The sequence below is a fragment of the Equus asinus genome, chromosome 20 (assembly GCF_041296235.1).
Source record: "Equus asinus isolate D_3611 breed Donkey chromosome 20, EquAss-T2T_v2, whole genome shotgun sequence".
Classification (NCBI taxonomy): Eukaryota; Metazoa; Chordata; class Mammalia; order Perissodactyla; family Equidae; genus Equus; species Equus asinus.
The window spans coordinates 80602666-80628150 of NC_091809.1; the positions used below are offsets into that span (position 1 = coordinate 80602666).

General features: G+C 42.8%; 1 protein-coding gene and 1 long non-coding RNA gene across 13 annotated transcripts in view; one reads left to right on the forward strand and one right to left on the reverse strand.

Annotated features, from left to right (window-relative positions):
• The window catches only part of LOC123279150 (uncharacterized), a 57469-nt gene extending 48174 nt beyond the window's left edge, over positions 1-9295 (reverse strand). For 9 of the 10 annotated variants that reach the window (XR_011495796.1, XR_011495801.1, XR_006516971.2 and 6 more), the window contains exon 1: positions 6914-9295. This is a non-coding gene — a long non-coding RNA (uncharacterized lncRNA). The remainder of the gene's footprint in view (positions 1-6913) is intronic. The other variant, XR_011495802.1, reaches the window with a different exon arrangement.
• A 9779-nt stretch (positions 9296-19074) lies between these two features.
• The window catches only part of PAK1 (p21 (RAC1) activated kinase 1), a 140101-nt gene continuing 133690 nt past the window's right edge, over positions 19075-25485 (forward strand). The window contains exon 1 of one of the 3 annotated variants that reach the window (XM_070490584.1): positions 19075-19255. In XM_070490584.1, coding sequence (XP_070346685.1) covers positions 19193-19255 — 63 coding nt within the window. In that variant the 5' untranslated portion in view covers positions 19075-19192. Of the gene's footprint in view, positions 19256-19474; positions 19979-25485 lie in introns of those variants that run through there. The other 2 variants (XM_044753509.2, XM_070490586.1) reach the window with 2 other exon arrangements.

The following is a 25485-nucleotide window of genomic DNA, read 5'->3' on the forward strand; positions in this document are numbered from 1 at the left end:
ATATTTGTGTAGTAGTTTGCATTTGCTTCATTTAAACACAAAGAAATGGAGACAGAGAGATGTATCTCGCCCTAGGTCAACAGCTAAGATGTTTTCAAGTCATTTTGATTCCAGAGCCTGTGTCCTCAACTATATCATATCACCTCCTGGTATGGTGTGTGGAAATTGTTCCTAAACCTCAGTAAACTTCCCTGTTTCTCTTGTTCCCATAAATGAGAATACAGGTGTACGTATAATTGGATTTCCATTTATCAATATTTCTATATAAGAGAACACGTACTTTTATATACCTTTGTATACACTGTCATATATTTTGTATTAAGCAATGCCTTGTAAAGTTAACAATAACCTGGTAATTTAATTGCATTTATATCGAGTGTGCTGCAAGTCGTTTCAATAGCACCACTTCACAGGCGGCCACACACATCACCACAGAAGTGTGAGGGCGAAGACAAAGTTTAAAGAGCGAATATTTACATCAGCTTCAGCAATGGGGTTATGGATGAGTCATGACTGAACCATGATATGTACATGTCTTAAAGTTTAGTTATTAGAAAATTATAGGACAAAAATGCTGCTGGTACAAATGTGTGTCACTACAGGATCGCTAACACAGCAACTTTAGCAAACAACAAAGAGAAAGCTAAACTAACAGAAATTTTAAATCAGAGAGGAAGAATATCAGCAACTGAAAATCACCACAAACTCAAGACAGCACTATAAGGATTTCATACTCTGATAACAGAGTCCATTCCCCAAATTAAGAGCATTCCAGCTATCCGGGTGAGGGAATGAGAAGGAGGAGACAAATCCGGGTGCGAAGCTTGGTCTAGCAGCCAGATTTCTTAGTGGAAGACTGAATTTAGCGTCTTTAATAAACCCTAGCAACAGCCCAGTTTTAGTTTATGAGTGTCACATTTTAGTAATGGATAATTCACTTAGTAGGTTACTAATGAAAGTGAAAGTTTATAAAATGATTAAGTTGGTGGTCGGTTTGAAGCTCCTCAGCAAGACTCAGGCCCATCAGTAAACGCCAGCTCATCTTTAAAGAATCCCTTACACAAGGGGAAAGAGCAGAGAGAATTAGGGTCAGAACAGGCTGGTCTTAAATCCCCGCTTTCCAGCTATGAGACCTCGAGCAAGATTCTTAGCTGGTCTGAGCTTCAGCGTCAGTGAATCGTTCCGTGGTGAGCTGGAACTGGCTCATATGGGTGTCAGAAAGCTGACTGTTACATTTCCAGGAATTTTGCAGGCCTGTTGTTAAAACATTGGTAGCTTGATAGCAGCCACAGTAGCAGTATGACACCACAAAAATCAGTGAATAGTAAAAATCAGGGATTTTTTTTTCCTTCCAGAAAACTGGTTTACCAGCACACTCCCCTCCAAAATATCACCAAATTCTGTGAAAGGGAATAATGACTCCTCTATGAGGATTAAATTGTTTTGGTATTGAACCAAAGCCAGGTAATCAGTGAACATTCATTTTACGGGGCGGCTACCAGGCATGATCACGTTTAATTCCCACACCAGCCTTTAGAGGCAGACATTGTTATCCCCAGGATCATTACATTTTTGGAAATACCTAAGAACAAACTACTGAAACTCGAAACATCATGAGTGAATCTTACGGCTATTGTATTGAGTGACAGAAGCCAGACACAAAATAATACATCCTGTATTACTCCATTTATATGAAATTTAAGAGCTGAAAGAAGTTCAAGAACTGATGGAAGGTTGTAGAAGCCAGAAGAATGCTCATGTCTGGTGGGGAGGGCAGTGGTGACTAAGAAGGGGTGTGAAGGAAACCTTTGAGCGCTGGAGAGCTTCCCTATTGTGGTTTGAATGAAGGTTACACAGATGCACACAGATGCAAAAATTCATCTGTGAATGATGAATATGCATAAGGTGATTGCAACTTATAATAAAGTACAATTTACCTCAACAAAAAATTTGGTAAAAGGTATATTGGATTGAAATTAAAGAGAAAAAGAAGAATCTGGGAAAGTATGTTTTATAAACTGGAAAGCACCGTTCAAGCCTTGGTTGCTCCTATTTTGCATCCGGCTTAAAGAATGCAGAGCCGCAAAGTCTCCTTTACCTTAAAAATCTGAGATGGCCTGTGACACTTTGACAGCAACCCTTCTCCTAGTCCTGTGTGGTCTGTGTTGTTCCTGCCCCCCGCCCCCAAGTCTCTATAGCGTTGGGTTGCCTTTTCTCTGCCTGTCTGTTAAGTATTAGTGTCACTGGAGTTCTGTCTTTATAACTCTCCCCACTCTACATGCTACTGACCATCTCTGTAAAGCCCGGCTCCCATGGTGATTTCCTACCCTCCAGGCCACAGCTCTTTTCTCCTCTAGATCCATACTCATTCATTCAACAACTATTTACTGGGGATCTTCTGATGCCAGCTATTGTTCTTGGCACTGGGCCACATCAGTAAATGGAACAAAGATCTTTGCCCTCATGGAGCTTACATGCTTAGATCTTTCTCCCTTGATGTACCTAAGACTCAATCTGTCCCAAATTACCTCATTATCTTCACCCTTTGCTTCTCCCCAACCCTAAACCTGTTCCTCCTATGGACCTCCCATCTCTGTGATTTCACTGCCATCCTCTCAGAAACCTGGGAGTCATCCCTGACCCTTCTCCAATAAATCACAATATGCTGACTTTTCTGTGTCTTGGCTATCTCTCAAAACCCTCCACTTACCTGTATTTCCACTGCCCTGCCCCGTTCTCATCCTTTCTCATCTGGCTTACTGACTGGTTACTCTGCCTCCAGTCTTATTCCTCCCGACCGTTCTCCATACTGATACTGTAGCTAGAGTGATCATAAAATGCAAATCTGAACCGATTGCTTTCTGCCTAAACCTGTCCAGTGGCCCTGCCAGATCAAAGTCTAAATTCCTTACCTTGTCCTTGCGTCCTCAGTTGTCAGGTGATGAGCACAGCTACTGAAACCTGGGTTCAAATCTCGGCTTCCTAGCATGACCTTAGGCAAATTTTTTTATCCTCTCCATGCCTTACTTTCCTATCTATAAAATGGGAATGATAACAGTCTGGTCTCTTAGAGTTGTTGTGGGGATTAAATTTGTTATTTCACACAAAGCACTAAGAACAGTACCTGGCCCTCAGTATATACTCAAGAAGTGCTGGTTTTCTCTCATAGAGTTGCTGTAATGTTTAAATAAATTAAAACATCTAAGAGGCTTTGAACAGTGCGGAGTCCATCTTAAATACTCTGTAATGTCAATGTTGTTGCCTCTTTAGCCTCACTTCTTGCTCCTCTTCCACACAAACCTGACAGCCCTGTGAGGCTGGCTGTGGTTCTCTCTCTTACACCTCTACACCTTGGTACTAGGGTTCCTCCCTTCTCATCTTTATTCCTGGCCATCTCCCACAAAGCCTTCAAGCCTCTGCTCAGGCACCAATTCCTGGCTGCCCCACCCCAGGCTGAGCTGGCTGCTCCTCCCATGCCTCTCCCTCTTAGAACACGCACTTACTTCTATCACAGCACGTTGTAATTGTTTATTTAAAATGTACTGAGAAGCATCCATCAACAGACAAATGGATAAGCAAAATGTGGTATATCCATACAATGGAACATTATTCAGCCTTACAAAGGAATGAAGGATGAATACATGCTACATTGTGGATGAACCTTGAGCACATTATGCTAGTAAAATAAGCCAGACACAAAAGGACAAATACTGTGATTCCGCTTATATGAGGTACCTAGGATAGGCAAATTCAGAGACAGAAAGTACAACACAGGTTCCAGGGGCTGAGGGAAAGAGGGAATGGGTACGGAGTTTCTGTGTGGGATGATGAACAAGTTCTGGAGATGGCCAGTGGTGATTTTGCATAATACTGTGAACGTACTTAATGCCCCTGAATTATACACTTAAAAATGGTTAAAGTGGTAAATTCTACGTTCTGCAATATTTTACCACGATAAATTTTTTTTTTAAATGTACTGAGAAATAATTTAGCCTAGTTGTTCAACTCTTGGCTCTAAATCCTGGCTTTGTCAGGCTGTGTGACCTGGTATATAAGGTATATAATTTCTCTAAGCATCAGTGTCTTCATCTGTAAAAATAGGTAGTTTTCCTTCACAAAGTTGTTTGAAGATTAAATGAAGTCACATACGTAGAATTATTTGATACAGAACGTGGATGACGGTAAGCCCTCACTAAGTGTTTTCTTTATTATTATTAAATTATGATCTCTTTGGGCGTAGGATCTGTACCTCTATCACAATTGTATCCCAGGTGCTTAACACAGTAGGTGTTTAGTGCATGCGTGTGAAATGAATGAGCAACTGAACAGTCTTCTATTTCAAGCCCTTACTTCAGCAAATCTCAGGTGTGATCTGGGAACCCATGGAGGGTCCCAAGATCCCTTCAGGGTGTCCGTGAAGTCAAAACTATTTTTATAATAATATGAAGATGTATTTGCCTTTATCAGTCTCATTCTCACATGAGTATACGGAGTATGAAAAGTTCATAGATATGGTTTCAGATTCCACATTGCAATCAACTTTTAAGAAACTCCTACTGGTCAAGTTTTGGTGAGGTAGCAAAGAGAAATAGCCACACTTATCTGAAAAAGCAATTAAAATACTCCTCCCTTTTCCAACTATATATAGGAGGTTGGATTTTCTTCATTATACTTCAGCCAAAGAACATACCGCAACAGATTAAATGTAGAAACAGATATAAAAATCCAGCTGTGTTCTATTAATCTAGACAGTAAAGAGGTAAAAATATAAGCAATGCTGTTCTTCTCACTAAATTTTTTTGTTTGAGAAAATATAGTTATTTTTCATAAAAATACCCTATGTTAACTTGCAAAGGAATTACTAAGATTATTTTAAGAGAAATTAATAAGTTTTTAAAAATTTCTCAGTTTTCCTTTCCAATATGGTAAATATTGATAGATATAGAACATTGGTTCTTTGGGAGCCTCAGTAATTTTTAAGAGTATAAAAAGAGTCCTGAGACCAAAAAGTTTGAGAACCCTCGTCCCGCCTTGCGCTTGGATCCCTGCCACTCCATCCAGGACAACTGGCCTCCAGCATGTGCTTTAACACTTCTTGGGATGGGGAGGTCACCACCTCCTGGAGCAGCTGGTTTTAACTTTGGACTTCTCTGTCTGCCGGAAAGTTCTGGCAATGAGTCAAAAATCTGTGTTTCAGCGGCTCCTGCTGACTGATTTTAGAGCCACCCTTTAGTTTCACACGTTGCAGTTTGGGACCCTCTTCCAGGTCTGGAAGACAGTCATCAATTGCCCTTGGTGGCGGCCCCAGAGGGACTCAGCCTGTCGTTGGGGTGACTAAAGCACATATGCATTTTTCTGAGTCAGCCAGTGATTTGTAGGAAGCACTGCCAAGCCAGATAACTCACAGCTGCTTTTCCGGGAACCAGAAAATTACGTATCTCCAGTTCCACACCGAATCTGAGAAACTCATTTTATTTCTGTTTTTCCCAATAGATTAATTTTTGCCATTATAAATCACACATGCTTGTTAAGGAAAATAAAGAAACGTAGAAAGAAAAGAGCCTTAAAAATGAAAATTAGGTCATGATTAGCCAGGACTTTCTTGTCTGAGCGTCTCCCTCTCAGGCTTGCCCTGAATGCCATTCTTTTTAAACAATCCCTACCAGCAGATATGTGTGCTATGCCTCCAGAGGTCTCCAGCTTGACAGACTGCCTGCTGCACGGTGGAGGAGGCAGCTGTTGGTCCGTCCACAGCCCCTTAAGGACAGCTGACGATGGGCACTTAGAGGCAACAAGAAGCCCGCGTGAAGATGCGTGATTCTCCTGCTATCTGAAGGCACTTTAGGCCAGATCTCTCCAAGCTATGTGAGGTCGGAGTGGACAGACACTTTACCACAGCAAAGATCGGTAAATGTTTTTCTGCATTTTCTTTTTGGTAAAATATGAAGTTCTTCCGGAAATTCAACTTCTGAGAATCTGTCCTAAGGAAATGAGGAGAGATTTAGGTGGCATTATGTGTCTATCATTATTCGTAAAACTTGGAAACAAGCTAAATGTTCTACAATAAAAGTTTAGTTTAGGGGGCTGGCCTGTGGCCAAGTGGCTAAGTTCGCACGCTCCGCTGTGGCCGCCCAGGGTTTCGTGGGTTCGGATCCTGGGTGCGGACATGGCACCGCTCATCAAGCCACGCTGAGGTGGCATGCCACACGCCACAACGAGAAGGACCTACAACTATGTACCAGAGGGCTTTGGGGAGAAAAAGGAAAAAAAATAAAATCTTTAAAAAAAGAGTTTAGTTTAAAAACTATTTGTAAGAGGAAGGGGGTATGTGGGAACTCTCCATAACTTTCCCTCACTTTTGCTGTGAACCTAAAACCGCTCTAAAGAAAAGAAGTCTTAAAAATGAAATATCTGTATGATTTTATATTCTGTGCTGGTTAAAAACAATAAATGACATTTACAAAGTCTTTTTAATGACATGGGAAAATTCTCAACATACAGCGTTAGTTGCCTAGTATATTACTGGCATGCAGTTTTCAAATAAATATTTGTTGATTGAAAATTGAAAAAAGCAGAATATTAGTGCAGTCTCAATTATATAAATATTTTTGTAACAAAGTGAAAAAAAAGGTTATTAATGATTGACATCAATATGTCTCATGTGGAGGAAACTGTCTTTGTGAAAACACTTTGAATGCCCAGCAGGCACAGATGTCAGCAGAGGCCCAGCTCAGACTAGGGGAAGCTGCTTTGCATGAAGCGAAAAAGAGGAATTTGGTTTATTGCTTGTGAAAAAAGGCGGGAAGACAGAAGGTATTGATCAGCGCTCTTGTAATTGCAAATTTAACTCAGTCTGGCTTAAAGGAAAAACCCAGGGATCTAGTTAGCCAGGGCTGGATTCAGGGACTCAAACCTTGTCATCCGTATTCAGGTTCTCTCTCCATATCTTGATTTTGTCTTCCTTTGTCTTGATTCACTCTCGAGCAGGCTCTTCACAAGTGGTGGCAAGGATGGGCACCAGCAATGCTAGGCCGACATTTCTATCAGCTCAGCGACCCCAGGGCAAGAGTCCTTCGCTCACAGAGATTTCCCACAAGCCTGTCCCTGAATAGCAGTCTGGCCAGGCAGATGGAATGCGCAGATTATCTGGGCTTGGTCACTTGTTTGGATCACTGGAACAGGGTGCGGTCAGCCCTGCTCAAAGTTCCAAAAAGTAATTTGCCGGGCTCCTGGCATGGAGCTTCTAAAACCCTCGGAATTTCCCCAGTGGTAAAAGTGTCTTTATTATTCCTGAGCCCTTGGATCACCCCTGAGTTTATGCTAATGAGGGGATTCACGGTGGGACCCTAGATAGCTTCAGGATGGAGACTGCTCAGCAGAAAGACCAACCACTGATGAGAAGATTGGGACTTTGAGTCAGCCCAACCTCCAGGGAGGGGAGATGGGTTGGAGATTGGGTTCAATCATGTGGTCTATGATTTAATCAATCATGCATGTACATGCCTTGTATACAAAGAAACTCCGGTAAAACTTTGGACACCAAAGCTCAGTGGAGGTTCCCGCTTGGTGAACATGTTGTTGGGATGATGAGGTGCCCTGCTTCCCTGGGGAGAGGGCACAGAAGCTCTATGTTCAGGAGCCTCCCAGCCCTAGCCCTGCATGTCTCTTCATTTGGCTGGTCTGATTCGTATCCTTTATAATAAAACCGGATTGTAAGTATAATGCTTTCCTGCATTCTGTGAGTCATTCTACTAAATTGTAGAACTTGACTGTCAGGGTGGGGGGCTGGCCCAGTGGCACAGTGGTTAAGTTTGCATGTTCTTCTTTGGCGGCCAGGGGTTCACGGGTTCAGATCCTGGGTGCAGACCTGGCACCACTTATCAAATCATGCTGTGGTAAGCGTCCCACACATAAAGTAGAGGAAGATGGGCCAAGGGTGTTAGCTCAGGGCCAGTCTTCCTCAGCAAAAAGAGGAGGATTGGCAGTGGATGTTAGCTCAGGGCTAATCTTCCTCAAAAAAAAAAAAAAAGAAGAACTTGAGGGGAGTTGTAGGAATCCTCTGGATTTGTAGCAGTTAGTCAGAAGTATGCCCCAGGTCACTTGGTGAGAACGTGGCAGTGAGCATGGTTTGGGTAAGGTGGGCAACATTCACTGCCCTCTGTCCTGTCTCTTCTCTAAGTGACAACAATAGCAAATGAGACCATTGAGAATAAGTGCTGAAAGGAGAACAGAGACCACCAACTCTAATCCTCTTGTTAAAGAAGAAAATTGAGGGCTGCGCCAGGGAAGTACCTCGTCCAAAGCCACACATAGTAAATTTGTCACAGATCTAAAACTGAAATTTGAGTCCACTGATGCTCAGTTTTCAGGATGGCTGAGCAGGTCTGCTGCCTTTCCCGTGAATGAGGGGTCAGAGTCCAGCTCTATGCACAAACTTCCATGGGATCTGATGGATCTGAAGAATTTCTTCATGGAGACAATAGGCATTCGAGTTGACTTTGTAGCCCTAGTGATGAGGTGCATGGCATCATCCATATTCCCTCTACCAATGACTCTGCTGTGGCAACCTAGTTGAGGCAGAGGCTGCAGAACCAAAAGGCTAAGGATGCTCTCCATAGCAGGTGAAAAGTCATGATACTCTGTCTCTTTCCCTGCATCATTCATTTGGCTATTCATCCCTCATCCATGCATACAACCTTTCAACAAAATCTGCTCTGAGTGTGATCCCTGCCATTGTGGAGCTCCCTGACTGTTGGGACAGACAGATGTAAACAACAAATTAAGATACAAAGTGTAATAAAGAGATAACCTAAGCATTATTGGGAAACCGAAGAGGTAGTGCCTAATCTGTTTAGGGCAGAGGAAGGCAGAGAGGGCAGAAAAGGCTTCCCAGAGGTGGGATCCTGTGTTGAGTCTAGACAGATGAGTAGGAAATATTCAGGTGAACAACAATAAGGAGGAAATGCATTCCAGGATGAAGGAATAGCCCAAGGAAAGACACCTCTGAAATTGTATGGATAATATGACCATTTATTTAAAAAAGATTTATATTTATTTACATGTGTATACACATGAAAGGGGTTACACATTAAAATGTTAACTATAGTTATTTATGGTGGGATTATAGATGATCTTTTAGAATTTCATTTTTTATTTTCTTCCATTTTTATCTTTCTTTTTTCAGTAGTGAATGGATGTCCTGCGTGAAATAAAATAATAATAAAAGTTTTTTAAAAAGCTAAACCTTTTTCATAGGAGCTGTTCTTTTGTTATTGAAAGTCTCAAAGATGGTAATGAAGGCTTTTGTCAAGGAAGACTTTCTGCCAGGTTTGGAAAATTTTATTTCACACAGGCTTTCAGAAAAGCCTTTATATTAGATTTCTATATATAAACAAAAATCTCCTACAATTTGAAGAAGCAGAAAAGTTCATGAGCAAGGATGTTGAAACACAGCTATTCATTCAGACATTCATTTAATAAAAATGTGTCATGTATCCCTTTGAAGGTCCACAGATGCTTCAGGCAAGAAGATCCCTTCAAAAACAGGCCATATAGACAAAAATGAGCATAAGACAAGGCAGAGAAGGCCAAGGGCTGGGAGAGAGGTCAGCTGTGGCGCTGTGGGAATGGTGGGAGTCAGAGAAGGAGCGATAATGGGCTTTCATAGATCTCCACACCTTCTTCCATCAGCATTACCCAAAAAGATAGCAAACACCTACAACAAAGTGGGAATTGCAACCCAACACATTAGTGGGTCATAAAATCAGTTTAAACAGCCAAGACTAGAAAATGGGTTTTTTGTGTGTGTTTATGGAGGTCTACTTATTTATTTATTTTTATTGGAGTATAATTGACATATAACATTAAATTAGTTTCAGATGCACAACATAATGATTCAATATTTGTATATATTGTGAAATGATCAGCACAATAAATCTAGTTAACAACCATCCCATATATAACACAAAGAATTTTTTTTCTTGTGATAAGGACTTTTAAGATATACTCTCTTAGCAACTTTCAAATGTGCAATACGGTATTAGTAACTATAGTCACCATGCTGTACATGAGGTCCCCATGAGTTATTTACTTTATAACTGGAAGTTCATAACCTTTGACTCCTTTCACCCATGTCACTCACCCCCTACCTCCCACATTTAGTTTGTTTTTTTTAATAAGTTTTTCTTTTATAATTTCAGATTTACAGATAAGTTGCAAGGAAACTTCAGAAAGTTCCTGCATATTCTTCACCCAGCTTCCTCTAATATCATCATCTTACATAACCATGGTACCTTTGTCAAAACTAACAGATTAACATTAATAATCTCTTATCAATCTTATCAATTAGTTATAATATTAATAACTAAACTATAGATTTTATTTGGATTTCACTTGTTTTTCCACTAATGTGCTTTTTCTGTTACAGGATCCAATCCAGGATACTACATTGCATTTAGGAGACTAGTAAAAAGTTAAATTATATAGAAAATATCAGGGTACATTGCACAGACTAAGGATAAGTATTATTGTATGAAACTTGTTTCCATTACATATGTAAGGTGTATTCCTTACTGAAGGTAGCAGTTAAAAAAAAAAATAAAAGGGAGAGACACAGTCTTAGAAGACGGCTAAGAATTCAGCATTCTTGCCATTTTGGAGATTGATATTCTAGTGAAAAACCAAACCAAACCAAACACTTGTATATAACAGTGTAAACACTAGTGCAAAGTCAGAAAATGCAAAATGACATAAGGCAGAAGGACTAACAGTCAGAGGATAGAACAAGGTAGAGATCCTTTCATTTTCGCTATCCTGATGTGCTCAACAGCCTCGCCCTTTGGAAAAGAACAGAACTGGCCCTTTACATGCTGCTGAGGTGGCTGGAATTCTTGGATCAACCTGCTGAACAGAATGCGTTGTAGGATAGAATGCACCACACGTAGGACCTGAGCCCAGCACTGCTCTCCCTAGGTCCTCTCCCGGGCCCAGCTGTGCCCTTAGAGAATGAATTGATGGTTGTGAAAGCAGTTGGTAAAATGCAGTTGATAGATGCACTTTGAGTGTGTTGCTTTCTGAGCCTCACTTTCCTCATCTGTAAAATGGGACATGACTCTTGCCCTGGCTCCCTCACAGGGCTGTTGAGAGAAGCAAGTGAGAAGAGAAGTGCTTTATAAATTGTTAAGGGCTGTACAGAGCTATGTAAAAATTATGATTTCAGATATGACTTTTCATTGGTATTATTGTTCTTTGGACAGTAAACATTCTGAGAACAAGGATTATACTACTAGTGCCTATCGCCATGCCCAGCCCACAACAGACCATCATGGCAGACTCATCTCTATGGAGAGATAAGGACCCGGAAACACCTTCTCCCCGCTGGACTTGCAGATGTTCACCCGGTTCCCCCAGCCAGCTGATGAAGCTAGATCAGCTCCCACCGACCCTGCAGACTTGGGTCTAAGCCTGGACCTTTCTACCCTGCCACCCGGAGGGCCTCCTCAGTGGCCACTGGGACTGGTTCTGGGGTCAAACCATTCATTTTCATTTTTATTTTCATGTCTCGTTTAAGAAAATATATTAGATTATCATTTTTAAAACACACAAACACATATATGAAAAATACTGAAAATCACAACCAACAAAGCAAATCTTACCTATAATTCCTGGCTTTAAAAAATTATATAAAGTGTATATAAGTCCCCTCACCTTCACCTTTCCAATCTTTAAGGGTAAGCACAATCAACAATTTTTCCTATACTTACACTGACATATCTTTTACATCCATTTTAAAAGACAAAAAGTGAGATCACATCACACAGACTATTTGCAGCGTGTTTTTTTGCACTCAACAACATATCAAGGACATCTTTTCAGGTGAGTACATAGAGGCCCATTTAATTCCTTTTAATGCCTGCGTAGTATTCTGTTGTATGGATGTATCATTGATTTATTTAATTAGTCACCTACTGATGAATATTTAGAGTGTTTCCAGATTTATGTAGCTACAATGCTGCAATAAACATTCTTGAACTTCATGTATTTGGCTATTTTTCTCTTGGTGTGATAGATCCCTAAAAGTGGTATTGCTGCTTTTAATATTAGTAGATGCTGTCAAAGTACCTTCCAATACGTTTACCTCAGTTTACACTTCCACCAATAGTGTATGAGAATGTCCATTTCCACACTTGATTGGCATTATCAATCATTTTAGTGTTTCTTGAATGAATATTCTTAAACCCATCAAACTGAATGTGGCAGAAAAGATGGATTGGGTCACTCAACACCCAGTCCAACTGCTTTCTGGCCTGTACTGGAGGCTGGAAAACTAAAGCACATTTCCCAGACTTGTTTCCAGCTAGGGTCCACAAATCAGATGCACTCTTGCAGGACTTGAGCTCGGAACTGAGTTGAGTGGGGAGAGGGCGGGGTACACGGCAACCATTTGTGCTGGTGTGAGTGCAGTGCAGATGGCGGGGTTCTGGAGCCAGCAGCCTTCAGAGAGACTTCCCGACTGTGGTAAGGCCACAGCTCCCTCGGTGGTTCCCACCAGTAAGACTTGGGAGTCACTCCTGAAAGCTCAGCCTGGAGTCTTTTTCTTTAGTACTCCTAATGATTCCTCAAGTGATTTCATACCCTGGGATAAATATTTTCATGTTTACACTATCTAGAAGGGATCCTATGAGCTTTTTTCGTCTTATTTCCAATTGTGTGACACTGTCAAATTATTAACTTCTCTGAGGCCCGGCTTCCTTATCTGCAAAAAGGAAATAATAATACCTATCTATGGGGATATTTTCAGGGTTAAAAGGAATGATGCTTTCAAAGTGACTGACTCACTCTAGGTTCAACAAGGCTCATGAGTGGTGGGTGCTTTCTCTCCTCCTTCTTTTTAGGCTCACCCCTTCTATAAGACCCAGCTCAAATGCCATCTCCTAATACCCATGGGCAGGCAGAGTTATTGCTGTCTTTTCTGGGCTCCCACTACATTTAATTAATTCCTTTTACAGGTCATAACATGTTGTACTGTGACTTATTCATATATTCGTTTATCTCTCCAACTAGCTTTGAGCTCTCTGTAGGCAGGGTGTTCATGATCCATCTCTGTATTTCCAGAATCCAGCCTGACACAGAGCAGAGGATGAGTGAAACGTCTTGGCCAAAGGAATTAGCCCTAGCCCAGTCTCACTGCACTCTTCAGTTCCTATCCCTTGTCTCAACAGTTCTTTTTTTTTTTTTTCCTGAGGAAGAGTTGCCCTGAGCTAACATCTGTTGCCAATCTCCGGCTATTTTTGCTTGAGAAAGATTAGCCCTGAGCTAACATCTGTGCCAATCTTCCTCTATTTGGTATGTGGCTTGCCACCACAGCATGGCTGACAAGTGGTGCAGGTCTGTGCCTGGGATGTGAACCTGTGAACCCAGGCCGCTGAAGCAGAACATGCCAAATTTAACCACTATGCCACGGTGCTGGCCCCTTAACAGTTAACTCTTAATGCCTGCATTGGCATCTTAGACTGGGATCACTTGGCCACAAGGAACAGGAAGCCTTTTAAACTAGCTCAAGTATATCAGTTAAGCTTCAGGTGCAGGAAACAGAAATCACTCTAGGTATTGTAAGAAGATAAAGATTTAAAGAGAAATAAGGGACTTAGAAGGTTGTGGCAAATTTAGGAGGAGTGAGCTATAGGCTGGACTCCAGGAATAACTCCTGGAACAACATTGCCAAACTGACCTGCCAGTGAAGGTGCCATCTCTGGCACAATTAGGGAGATGGGGCATCAGAAGCCCACCAAAGGAACTACTGATGTTCAGAATACTTAACTACTGCTGCAACCAGGCGATCAGGCTTCTGCTGCTGCTGCTACCTCTAGACTGAGATACTGTCGCAGAAGAACCCAGTCTCCATAAATGTTCTTCAGCAGCAACAGGCAAAGCAGCAGGAAGGTGATCTCTGCCTCACTCCTGCCTTCCAAACTCTCATGAGTACCTCTAATTGGTGGAGCCTTCTATCCGTCCCCTCCTGTATTAGTTTTCTCTTGCTCAGTAACAAATTACCACAAACTTAGTGGTTTAAAAAAACATATTATCTCAGTTTCTTTGGGTCAGGAGTCTGGGTATGACTTAGATAGGTCCTTTGCTCGGGGTCTCACAAGGCTACAATGATGGTGTTGGTGGGCTGCATTATCTTCAGAGGCTTCCAAGCTCCCTCAAGTTGTTGGCAGAATTCATTTCCTTGCAGCAATAGAATTCCTGGTGGAATGCTTTAACAGTCTAGAAGGAGAGCAAGAGTGAGTCTGCTTGTAGTCTTACATACACCAAGAACCCCCGGAAGCAGCAACACTCCATAGTCATGAACTCACCTAGTGCTTAGAGTTCGGCTTTTAAATACTATCCTTCAATGGAAGGAATCAGAACTCTTTGGAGCTCCTGATTTGAGGACTAGGTCAAAGAAAATACAAGAATAGACTAGAACATCTTGGGCCAAAAAGCAAGGAAGTGCTTGAAGAATGATGGGGACATGTCAGAAGAACACCAAATGGTAACAAACATTTTGGAAAACAGTTTAGCAATTCTTATAAAGTTAAATATACAATTACCTTACAACCCATCCATTTCATACCCAAGAGAAATTAAAACATATATCCATGCAAAGACTTGTACGTGAATAATCATAGTAGCTTTATTCATAATAGCGTCAAACTTGAAATGTTTATCAACAGTTGAATGGATAAACAAATTGTAGTATATCTAAACAATGGAATACTACTCAGAAATAAACTGGAAGTACTGACAGACACACGAAACAACATGGATGATCTCAAAGACATTATGCTGAATGAAAGAAATCAGACACAAAGAGGTACCTACTGTATGGTTCCAATTATATGAAATTCTAGAATAGGCAGAATCAATTTATAGTGACAGTAAGCAGATCATTGATTGCCAGGCAGGTAGGGGACTGACTGCAAAAGGGTACAAGGGAACCTCCTGGGTCAGAAGGGATGGGGCAGGGGTTACAAGGGGTATACATTTGTCATAAGTCATCACTTGAAACACTTGAAAAAGGTGTATTTTATTACTTGTAAATTAAATCTCAATAAAGTTGATTTTAAAAACTGGAACAAAAGATCTGAACAGATACTTCATAAAAGAGGATATCCAAATGACCAACAAACTTCTGAACAGGTTTTCAACCTTATTAGTAATCAAAGGACTGCAAATTAAAATAATAATGCAACATCACTACATACCCACCTGAATGATTAAAATAATGAAGATTCATAATACCAAGTATTGGTGGGGATATGGAATAACTGGTTGGAGTGTAAACTGGTTTAATTATTTTGCAAAGCAGGTTTGGCATTGTCTACTAAAGTTGGCTTTATAATGTGACTTATGAATGAAAGTGCTTAGTCTGTAGCAGACATTTCTGGTACTTGCTGTCACATTCCCTTAGCCCACCTGTGATTTCAGCCGCAATTGTGGTGGACAGTTCCAACTCCCCTCATACTGCTAGTGTGTCGCCTCAAGTGTACACCTCACATCTTTCCTTATTCTGCCTCAGGAACTTCTCTGACATCTGTAGTCACTCATTAGACTTGCAAGCAAAACCACAATGTCCAGGGCAGTCAACAGCCCTGGGGACAACCCTCACCCAACGAGAGAGGGAAGCCAGTAGATAAAAGCTCTCATCTTTCAGGTCGTCTATTCTGGGAGGCATTCTGTATGCTTCTCCGAAGTTCTGACAGAAGTGAGACCCTCCACAACACATGCTACACTGGCTTTCCCTTTCCCCTGTCTCATTCCTGTTTCTTAGGATCAACTCCTAAATAAACGACCTGCCCAAGTATTTATCTCAGGCTCTGATTTTCGGGAAACCTAAAGTTAGGTAGTTGGTACCAGGAGTGATCCCAGAGTAAAGACCTTCAGGATGGGATTCTGGACTGAATCATTCACTCATCATAGGACAACAAGGACTCTGTTGTTGGCAGTAAGTTGAGCGGTGATAGCTCCTGACATGCTGTGCTGTCACAAGAACCAAGCCCTTGACCTGCGGTAGACTGGAAGCACGAGGGGAAGGAACACATTAGATTACGCAGCAGCTCTAGCACAGGGATTCTCAACCTTGTTTTTCTTTTTTTAATTTTAAAGACTGCCCTCCTAAGGAGAAAAATTAAATTAAACTTAAAGTGCCCCAGGTTGGGGGTGGTCAAAAGAGGTGAAGGTGGTCAAAAGGAATGAACTTCCAGTTATAAGATAAATAAGATCCTGGGGATATAATGTACAGCATGGTGACTACAGTAAACAAAATTATTTGGTATATTTGAAAATTGCTGAGAGTAGATCTTAAAAGTTCTCATCATAAGAAAAAAATTTGTAACTATATGTGGTGATGGATATTAAGAAGACTTAAGGTGGTAATTATTTCACAGTATATACATGTATCAAATCATTATGTTGTACACCTAAAACTAATACAATGTTGTATGTAAATTATATCTCAATAAAAAAAATAAAGCATCCTTGGCCAGAGAAATTAAATACTAAGGAATAAGATTTAATCAAATAGAGTTGAGCTTTGGAGGCTACAAAGCTCCATTGTAATATCTAATATTTTTTGCCCACCAAAGGACAAGTTTTCACTTCCTTGGGGGAGATATTGCCCCCATTGAGAATGCATGCTCCAGCACTTGAATGGTATGGGGGCAATGTTAATTATAATTTTGTGGAATTGGCTTGATTTTGTTAACTATCTTAAAAGCCTTGAAGAAACAGAATTTCAGGCTCAGTTCATCCACCTATCAATTCAGGAACAGGTATGAAATCCAGAAGACCTCCATGGAGCATTATTTAAAAACTCTTTTCCTGCAGCTGGAGAGCAGACTCTGTGGAAAATCAGGCCCAGAATGTAATAGTCAGGGTGGCAGAGATCCTTTGACGGTTCTCGCATGCTAAAGTCAGGGTTCTCATAGGTAAGGAGTTGGACGCTGAGGCCTGGGATGGAGATGCGTGCATGGATGCCACTGAGCAGCTTGTACCTCTAGCAAGTAGCCCTCTCCCACTTGTTAGCATAAAGCAGTTGCCCTTGATCTGAGACTGTATTAGCTTCCGATTGCTGCTGTAACCAATTATCACAAATGTAGTGCCTTAAAACACACATCATTATTTTACGCTTCTGGGGTTCAGACGTCCGAGATGGGTGTCACTGGGTTAAAAGGTGTTAGTGGGGTTCTGTTGCGTTCTGGAGGCTCCAAGGAAGGATCAGTCTTCTTGCCTTTTCTAGCTTTTGGAGTTGTTTTCATTCCTTAGCTGGTAGCTCTTTTCCTCTGTCCTCAAAGGCGGAGTGGAGAGCTTCTCACATTGAATCACATCTCACATCTGACCTTTTCTGTAGTCTAACTGACCTCTTCTTCACTCTTCTGCCTCCCTTTTCCACTTTTAAGAATTCTTGTGATTACACTGAATCCATCTAGATAATACAGAATAACCACCTCATCTCTAGATCCTTAATTTAATTATGCCTCCGAAGTCCCTTTTGTCATGGAGGGTGACATATTCACAGGTTCTGGGGATTGGGATGTGAACATTTTTAGGGAGCCGTTACTCTGCCCACCACAGAGATCATGTAAAAACAGTTCAGCTTAGAATAATTTGCTGGATTACGATCTTGGGTTAAGTTATTTAACCCTCTGTGCCTCAATTTCCTCATCCATAAATTGGGGGGGGATAACAGTAGTCTATCCCAAAGGGTTGTTAGAAGTGTAAAGGAGATAGTGCTTTAAACAGTATCTGGCACACAGTAAGTGCTATGTGAGCATCAATTAAATACATTTGTATAACATTTTGATTCTTACTATGTGTCAGGCACTGTTGTAGATACTGGGGATATGGATAGGAACATGGTTTGCTCTCGAGGGGCTCAGGGAATCAAATACCCAAATACTGTTACTACACAGTGTGTTACGTGCCATAGAAGGCAGGGAAGTACTACAGGATTACAGCAGGGCGAGGCTTAGAGAAATTTAAGAAATATTAGTCAAATAAATTAATGAACATGACGTTAGAGCTGGACTTTGTAGAATAAATAGGTGTTGACCAGTGAGATAAACAGAGGAGAGCTCAGAGACATGGAGAAACGTGTGTTCAAAGAACATTAAGTAGCATTTCAGTGTGGCTGGAGCAAAAGGCACACAGGGTGAGACCAAGCTAGAAACGCTGCTGTAAGCACTGAGGCGGCACAGTGCCAAGTTAAGGAGTTTGGACTTTATCCTAAAAGCAACAAAAGCCTTTCAGAATGTTTAAACAGTATTTAAATCTGATCATCAGATTTGTGGTTTTAAAAGGCTACTCAGGTCACTAGTAAGAATGGATTGAATTTGGCCACTGAAAGCTGCCCCAGTTGTCCAGGTGGTCTTGAGGGAACTGAAGGGCAAAGACTTGAGAAATATTTAGGAGGCTCTACAGGACTTGCTGACCAATTTGATAAGAGCATTGAGAGAGAAAGAATGGGGCTACGTCCAGATTTCTGGCTGAGGGGACTCCTGGATAGTGGTCCATTCACTGAGGCCAGGAAGTAACACGACTCGCAAGTATGGGGGAAAATGGTGATAGGAATAGCCAATACTCCAAAGGGCTTAATAACTTAATTGTAGTTACTATTATCTTGGAAAAACTGAGGCTTGGAAAGATCAAATTAAGGATACCCGGGTACTACTTATTATTGAGAAATTGTGGCTTGGAATGTTAAGATCCTATTACTAACGTTTCCATGCTGGGACTTGAAGCAAGCCAATCTGATTCCCTCAGCCACTAACGGCGTCTGTTCTGGACTTGTGGAATCTGAAGTACCGCGGAGTATGCAAGCGATGCTGTCCAGGTGGCATTGGGAAATACAGAATCTGGGCTCAGGGGAAAGGTTTGGGTTGAACGTACCCTCAGTGGTAGGAGAAAAACAGGGAAGGGAGCCCATCTATTTCTGTTCAAGACAGTTCAAACCTCCATTATCATTTCTTTGTCTCCCCGCCCCTCGCCCCACAAAGAAAACAAACAGTGTAATAAATGTGTGGCTCTGAGGTCATAGCAGATGAGGTAGTCTTCAAATTCAGCTCTTGGCAAAGAGCTAGCGGATTCGCAGTGCTCTGTAACGTGAAGAGGACCACAAGACCAGGGGGTTAGCCGTCCTCCTCGACCACTAATGCCCCCAGATGTCGCCCCCGAACCCTCCCGGAGACAGACCGTGTCAAACAGGCCTAGAGCGGTAGGGAGCGCGGGGTGAGGGGAGAGACGCGGTAGCCATGACGTCACGCGGTAGCCGGGTGATCCCCCAGCCTCTGGCGTCACGCGCCGATGACGTCATTCAGGGCGCTCCCCTCCCCCTAGCCGGGGTTGGCCCTGCTCACGTGGGTCTGCCCGGCCCTCCCCACCCCCTCCCACCTGCGGGAGGCGGGCCGGGCTCGGCGGGCGCCGCGGCCTCGCGGGGGAGGGGCGGGGGCCGGAGGAGGAGGTCGGGCCGGGCCCGCGCGTACAATAGCTCGGCTGCAGCTGGAGCCCGAGGTGCCGGCTGCCCAGCAGACGCCCCGCACGGCTGCCCCCGCACGCCCCCTCCCCGTCTTGCTCCACAGACGCTTCCCGTCGGACTCTTGTTCCCTCGTCGCGGAGCCCCGCGCGCTCAAAGCCCCTCAAAGAACTCTCTGTCTCCCCACCGCCTCCCCTAGAGGCCGCCCGAGCCCCCTCGCGTCCCCGCCCCCGCGGCACCCCCTCGGCCGCGTCGCCAGCTCCCCCGGCCCCTCTCTCAGTCGCCGATCCCCGTGTCCTGAGGGGACGCCCCGGCGCGAGCGGGGTGGGGGAGGCGGCGGCGGCGGCGGCGGGAGGGAGAAAGTGAAGCGGCCCCTCGCGCGCTCCCTCCCCGGCTCGGCCGCCGCCACCGGGTGGAGGAGGAGGAGGAGGAGCCGAGGAGAGGAGAGCCCAGCGAGCGCGGAAGGTGAGAGCCGGCCTCCCGCCCGGGACTCCCGGCGGCGCGGGCGCGGGGTGAGGGGCCGGGGGCTGGCCGCTCTGTCCGACCGACAAAGGCCCCCCGTGCACCCCCGGCGCGGCCGCCCGGCTCCGACGCTGGGGACCGCGGGCACCCTGCGCGGGCGGGGGAGGGGCGGGGAGCGACGCCCTCCCGGACTTGGCGGCCCCCCGGCGCTCGCCCCGGGCCGCGGCGTCCGAGTGCGTGCGCGTGGAACGCCCCCCGGGGCGGGCCGGGGCTCCCCGGGAATTCACTCCTGGGAAGTCGCGCCTCGAGGGTGCTTGAGTTCTGCAGCCCTCCCCCATCCCCGGGCAGCTCCGCGAGTCGTGGCGTTAAGCAGGGGAAGGAGAATTAGGCTGTTTGATGTTCATTATTCCATTTCAGAAGGCATTGTTGTAGCCTTTACTGTCTTCAGTGTTTTAACAGCAAAAAAAAATGCTGGGAGTGTTTTGGAAGAATACTTGAGAAGTTTTGGGTGTTTGTGGGTTCTGGGAGCAAAGTGCTTGTTGTTTGTTACACCCCTTGGATAACTGTCTTGTTTTCCTCCCCAGGACGGTGAAAGGTGAAGGGAAGTGGGGTTAGTGCTATGGTTACCAATAAAAATTCGATTTCATTAGTCTAGCCTTTAAGAATTGTTCCTGAAAAGTCTTTGATTTTTCCTACTGTGTCTTTGGGCTCTCTTACAACTTTGTCGGGAGCAAACAGCGAACAGTACACAGTGCACAGACGCCTCGTTGCTCCTACCTGGTCACTTCATCTACTTCCTGTATGACCTTGAGCAGGTCACTTCCAGCCTTAAAGTTCCAGGAGTTTGCATTTATGCCCTAGAAACAGGTATCAAGCAGCTACTCAGCTTTCCAGGCTCCACTGAAGAACGCCCCGCCCCCCCTCCCCCCCACCGTGAACTCTTTGCTGGCAGTCGCCAAACTCCTTTCCGGCAAAACTGACTTCTTATTGGGGCCCTCAGAGGCCTGGGACGGTTTCTACTACAGCACTTATAATGTTTATTTGTTCCTATTTGGGAAATCCTAAACCAGGTGCACGTGAAATCCACTTCACCTCAACTAGAAACTCTACTTCTCCAAAAGGGCTTTGGGAACGTAAACCCTGAACCATTCCCTGAAGCTTATCTGTAACCTTACCTATACGGGCTGGTGGGTCTGTCTGGTTAATTTGCTTATTCGGTAGTTCATTGACCCAGCATTACTGGAGTTTGCAGAGCTAGTGTGTTGCAGGTCTCCTGCTAGGACTGTGGGGGCTATTAAGACATTCCCTGTCTTCAAAGGGCTCAAAGTCTAGTGGGTGAGGTAGACAGGTAAACAGTGAAGGCCTGCCCTAATCTCTGGGGGCCTCCAGTTGTACAGGGAGTAGGATGCAATAATTGAGGCTGCTGGACCTGCTTTACAAGTCTTGTCCTGGCCAAAGTGAGTCCTGCAGGGAAGGTGGTGACCTGCCTCTCATTTATAGGACAAAAAGCTTGTTCAGTTCAATTCGATAACATTTACTAAGCACATGTTAGGAAGCCCTGTGCTAGGCTTGGAGGAAGCAGTGCTTTCTGAAAGGAGGCCACTATATATCTGGAGAGATCTTTGTAAGATCCAGAGAGACTGGCATCCAAAACCCGATCAGACTTTTTCTTCCCACCCCTGACGTTGCCTAAAGATAAGTTTTCAAACTCTCTAGCGTGAATAAGAAGCTCTTTAGAGATTAGACTACTGCTTCCCTTTGCATCTTCACTTTCTGTAACTCCCCTGCCGTCCTCTTTCTCATCTCTGCCTTTGCACTGCTGTCCTTTCTGCTCGGAATGCCGGCCTCCCACCTGCTACCTGCCTGTGGATAAGTGCTTGTTGGACCTCTGGGAAGCAGTCCTGTAGTCTGTTCCCCGATTACCTCCATAGAATGAGGTGCTCTTCCGTCCTGTAGTTCACGTACATACCACTCTCAAAGCTCTCTATGGTCCTCTATTGCAATTATTTGAGTTTGTGCCTGTCTTTTCATTAACCTGTGAATTTCTTGAGGGCAGGATCTGTTAAGTTTTAGTACCTAGCAAAGTTCCTGGCACTGAATAAATGTTTGAAATGCACGAATGTGTGAATGAAGAAGCAAGTCAAGACGAGATAGAAGTTACCTAATCCTTTGGTTTAGAACAGTAGTTCCAAGTGTTGTGCCTGTACCAGCAGTATCAACATAATCTGGGAATTTGTTAGAATTGCAAATTATTTGTCCCATCCCAGACCTACAAATGAAAAACTCTGGGGTTGGTGCCCCAAACCCTCTGCTTTAACAGGCGCTCCAGGTGATTCTGATACTTGCTGAAGTTTGAGAACCACTGTGTTAAAAGATCTACTTTTGATATGAACACCTTCTTGCCAGCTCCCTCCCTCCCTTCTTTTCTTCTCATTGCACTTACTGCTTGACATTCCATCCCATCCCATCCCACTCCACCCCACCCTACCCCACCCATCCGTCTTTTGCCACTAGAATGAAAGCTTCCTCAGAGCAGAGAATTTTGTCTGATTTGTTCACAACTTTAATTTCAGTGCCTAGAATAGTGGCTGCATATAGCAAGCACTCTGATATTTGTTGAATGAATAACATGTTCTTGTCTCATTTGCTGCTAGCTGCTACATTGGGGTTTTATTTAAGAATAGTTTTCAGAACGAAGAGGAACCACACTTCAGTATGCAAATCCCAGTGGATTCTAACATTTTTGGGGATTTATTTTAGACTGAGGTCTTCTTCCCTTTTATGTCTGTCTTTCTCCACCAAAGTTGTTTTTTGCTGTTCTAGCCAAGACCTGAAAACTACTGTTGAAATATTCTAGGCCAAGATTGTTTCTTGGGAATTTGCAACTTGGTTTTGCAAGTCTAATAAGCACCCTAACTTTTGAGGCTTTTAACTTGAAAGTGTCTCTTCTGGATCTCCTATGGTTTTTTTTCTTTCTCTAGTGATACTTGAAGCCATACAAGCGCCTGTTGGACTCCACGCAAGGGTTTCTCTTCCTTGTAGAGCTCTTGAAATATTTCATTTCTTCCACTTTCTTATCAACCTAAGATACCACATCCAGTTTTTTTCCTTTCTTAACTTCCCTTTGGGAGATTGGCTTCGTTTGTTCATCCGTTTATTTCTACTTATTTAGTCCTTCTTTACCATGTGCCAGGCCCCATCTGAGACAGGACGCTCCAGTATACAGAGGATGTGGTTGAAATCCGTAAGGAGTTAAAGATATTGCAGTATGGTGTAAAAAGTGCTGAAATGAAGGGATAAAATAGAGGGATTAAAAAAGTGACAAAGATAGGAGAAAGCTTTCCTAATTTTTTCCCCCTCAATTTAGGAATAGTTTATCAAACAAGCATCATTTTGATAAGAAGATTTTTAAAAAATTTTGAGTAAGGGGCCCGCTCAGTGGCATAGCGGTTAAGTTCCTGTTGCTCTGCTTTGGCAGCCTGGGTTTTACCGGTTCGGATCCCTGGCGCGGACCTATGCACTGCTCATCAAGCCATGCTGTGGCAGGCATCCCACATGTAAAGTAGAGGAAGATGGGCATGAATGTTAGCTCAGGACCAGTCTTCCTCAATAGAAAGAGGAGGATTGGCAGTGGATATTAGCTCAGGGCTAGTCTTTCTCCAAAAGAAATTTTTTTTTTTGGTTAAGAGATCTGTGGCATTGTTGGGGAAAACTAAAACAAAAATCAAGGATTGGGAGTTGCTAATTTGAGACAGTTCTCAATTCTTTTGCTGCTGGTTTTAATGAATTTTGCTTTCCCCCTTTTGTATCTTTCTAACTCATAACCAGAAAGTAGGAAAAAGACTTTTTCTTTATAGTAAAGGGAGAAGTTTAAGGTTATCAAAAGAATATACTGTTTCATAGATGTCATTTTAATTCTTAAGGACTAAATTATAATTTAGGGTGGGGGGAATAATGAAACCTTGAAAAAGTCAAGACCTTAATTTAGTCTCTGTATTACTGTATGATTTTATGGAAGTAATTTTATCTCTGTACTTTTTGTCCCAACTGTTGTAAAATGGACATAATAACAGTTGCTGTGACTAGCTTACAGGGTTATGAAGCAACTAAATAAAATATTGAATATAAAGAAACCTTTGAAAAATATGATTTATTAGCTGGTTGTTAGGTAGTGGTAAACTTATGAACAGTAGGTTACATTATTGAACACCTATTATGTACCAGACACTATGGAAATGTTTTCTCCAGTTTTCAAAATAAGCATGTAAAGTGATTGCTAGTATCTCTTTCATGGATAAGAAGGTTGAGGCTCAGACCGACGAAGGGAGCTTGTTCAAGGTTTTGCTGAAAGTAAGTGGCAGATCTTAATTCCAGTTCATAACCACCTGATACCAGCAGTGTTATTTTCTTGCCCAGGCTGCTTTAATTTTTTTGTATAGAGCATATAGGAATATTTTGCAAGTATATTGCTGTGAGAGTTAAAAATTTTCTTCATTTAGCCTGTTCTCTTTTTTGTGCATAGAAAGATTGGTGAAGACAGATTTACATGCGTTTACATTTATCATTCATTCAGGAAGAAGAATAACATCTTCCCCTGGTGTTTTTTGTTCAGTATTCACAACTGCCCTCTGAGATAGATATTTCCATTTTATAAGTTAGGAGACAGAGGATCATAGAAGTCTTGGTTTGCTCAAAGGCACATCATTAGCAGATGAAGATATTGGTTTAAAATGACGTTTTTTGAATCTAAATGTAGTACTTTACTTTTGCCACTATATCATATGACCTTTTAAAGTCTGTCAAACTAAACCTCCGGGCACTGAGAAATGTCCTTTTAGTGCTTCCTCACCTCTTTAGCCTCTTCCCCCTAAGAAAATCCTGATTGAAGTCCACGGTTTGAACGAGAAAAAAATAATTGTTGATAAAACTCTATGTCAGATGGTCGTAAGATTGCAGACTTAGAAGATAATATTTCTCTACTGAAGCTGAGAGATCAGACTTTATCCAGTATTCTGAGATACCTGAATATTCATTTCTCTTGCCATCATAAATTTATTGACATAATGTAATAACGCTTTTCTGCTCTTGTTTGTTAAGCTTTATCTGTCATGAATAACTTCCTCCACTTTCCCGTCCTGCTAGTCTTTGAGATGGAAAAATCCTCTATGTGCTAGGATCCTCCAGGGTGCTCCTCTCTAGGAATAGTGTAGTAATAAGTCTAGAAAGAACCAGAGGTTCATTGATCCCTCAATAATATGATTTTGTTTTGTACTGATTAATTCTCTAAAATTGGTCTAAGTCTTAGTTATAAAACATCCATTATGTCTTGACTCTTATTCATGGAGTCAGGGTGAAGTAATTTGCATGCAGCATTGGGAAATTCCTTCTTGTTTATGGGGCTTTCTTCTTCCAGTTTTCCACTTCTAGCCTTCCTCAATGTCCCTTTCCCTTTCAGACTGTGTAAGTACTAACTGACGCTGGCAAGAACACTTTTCTCCTTTATGGAATTT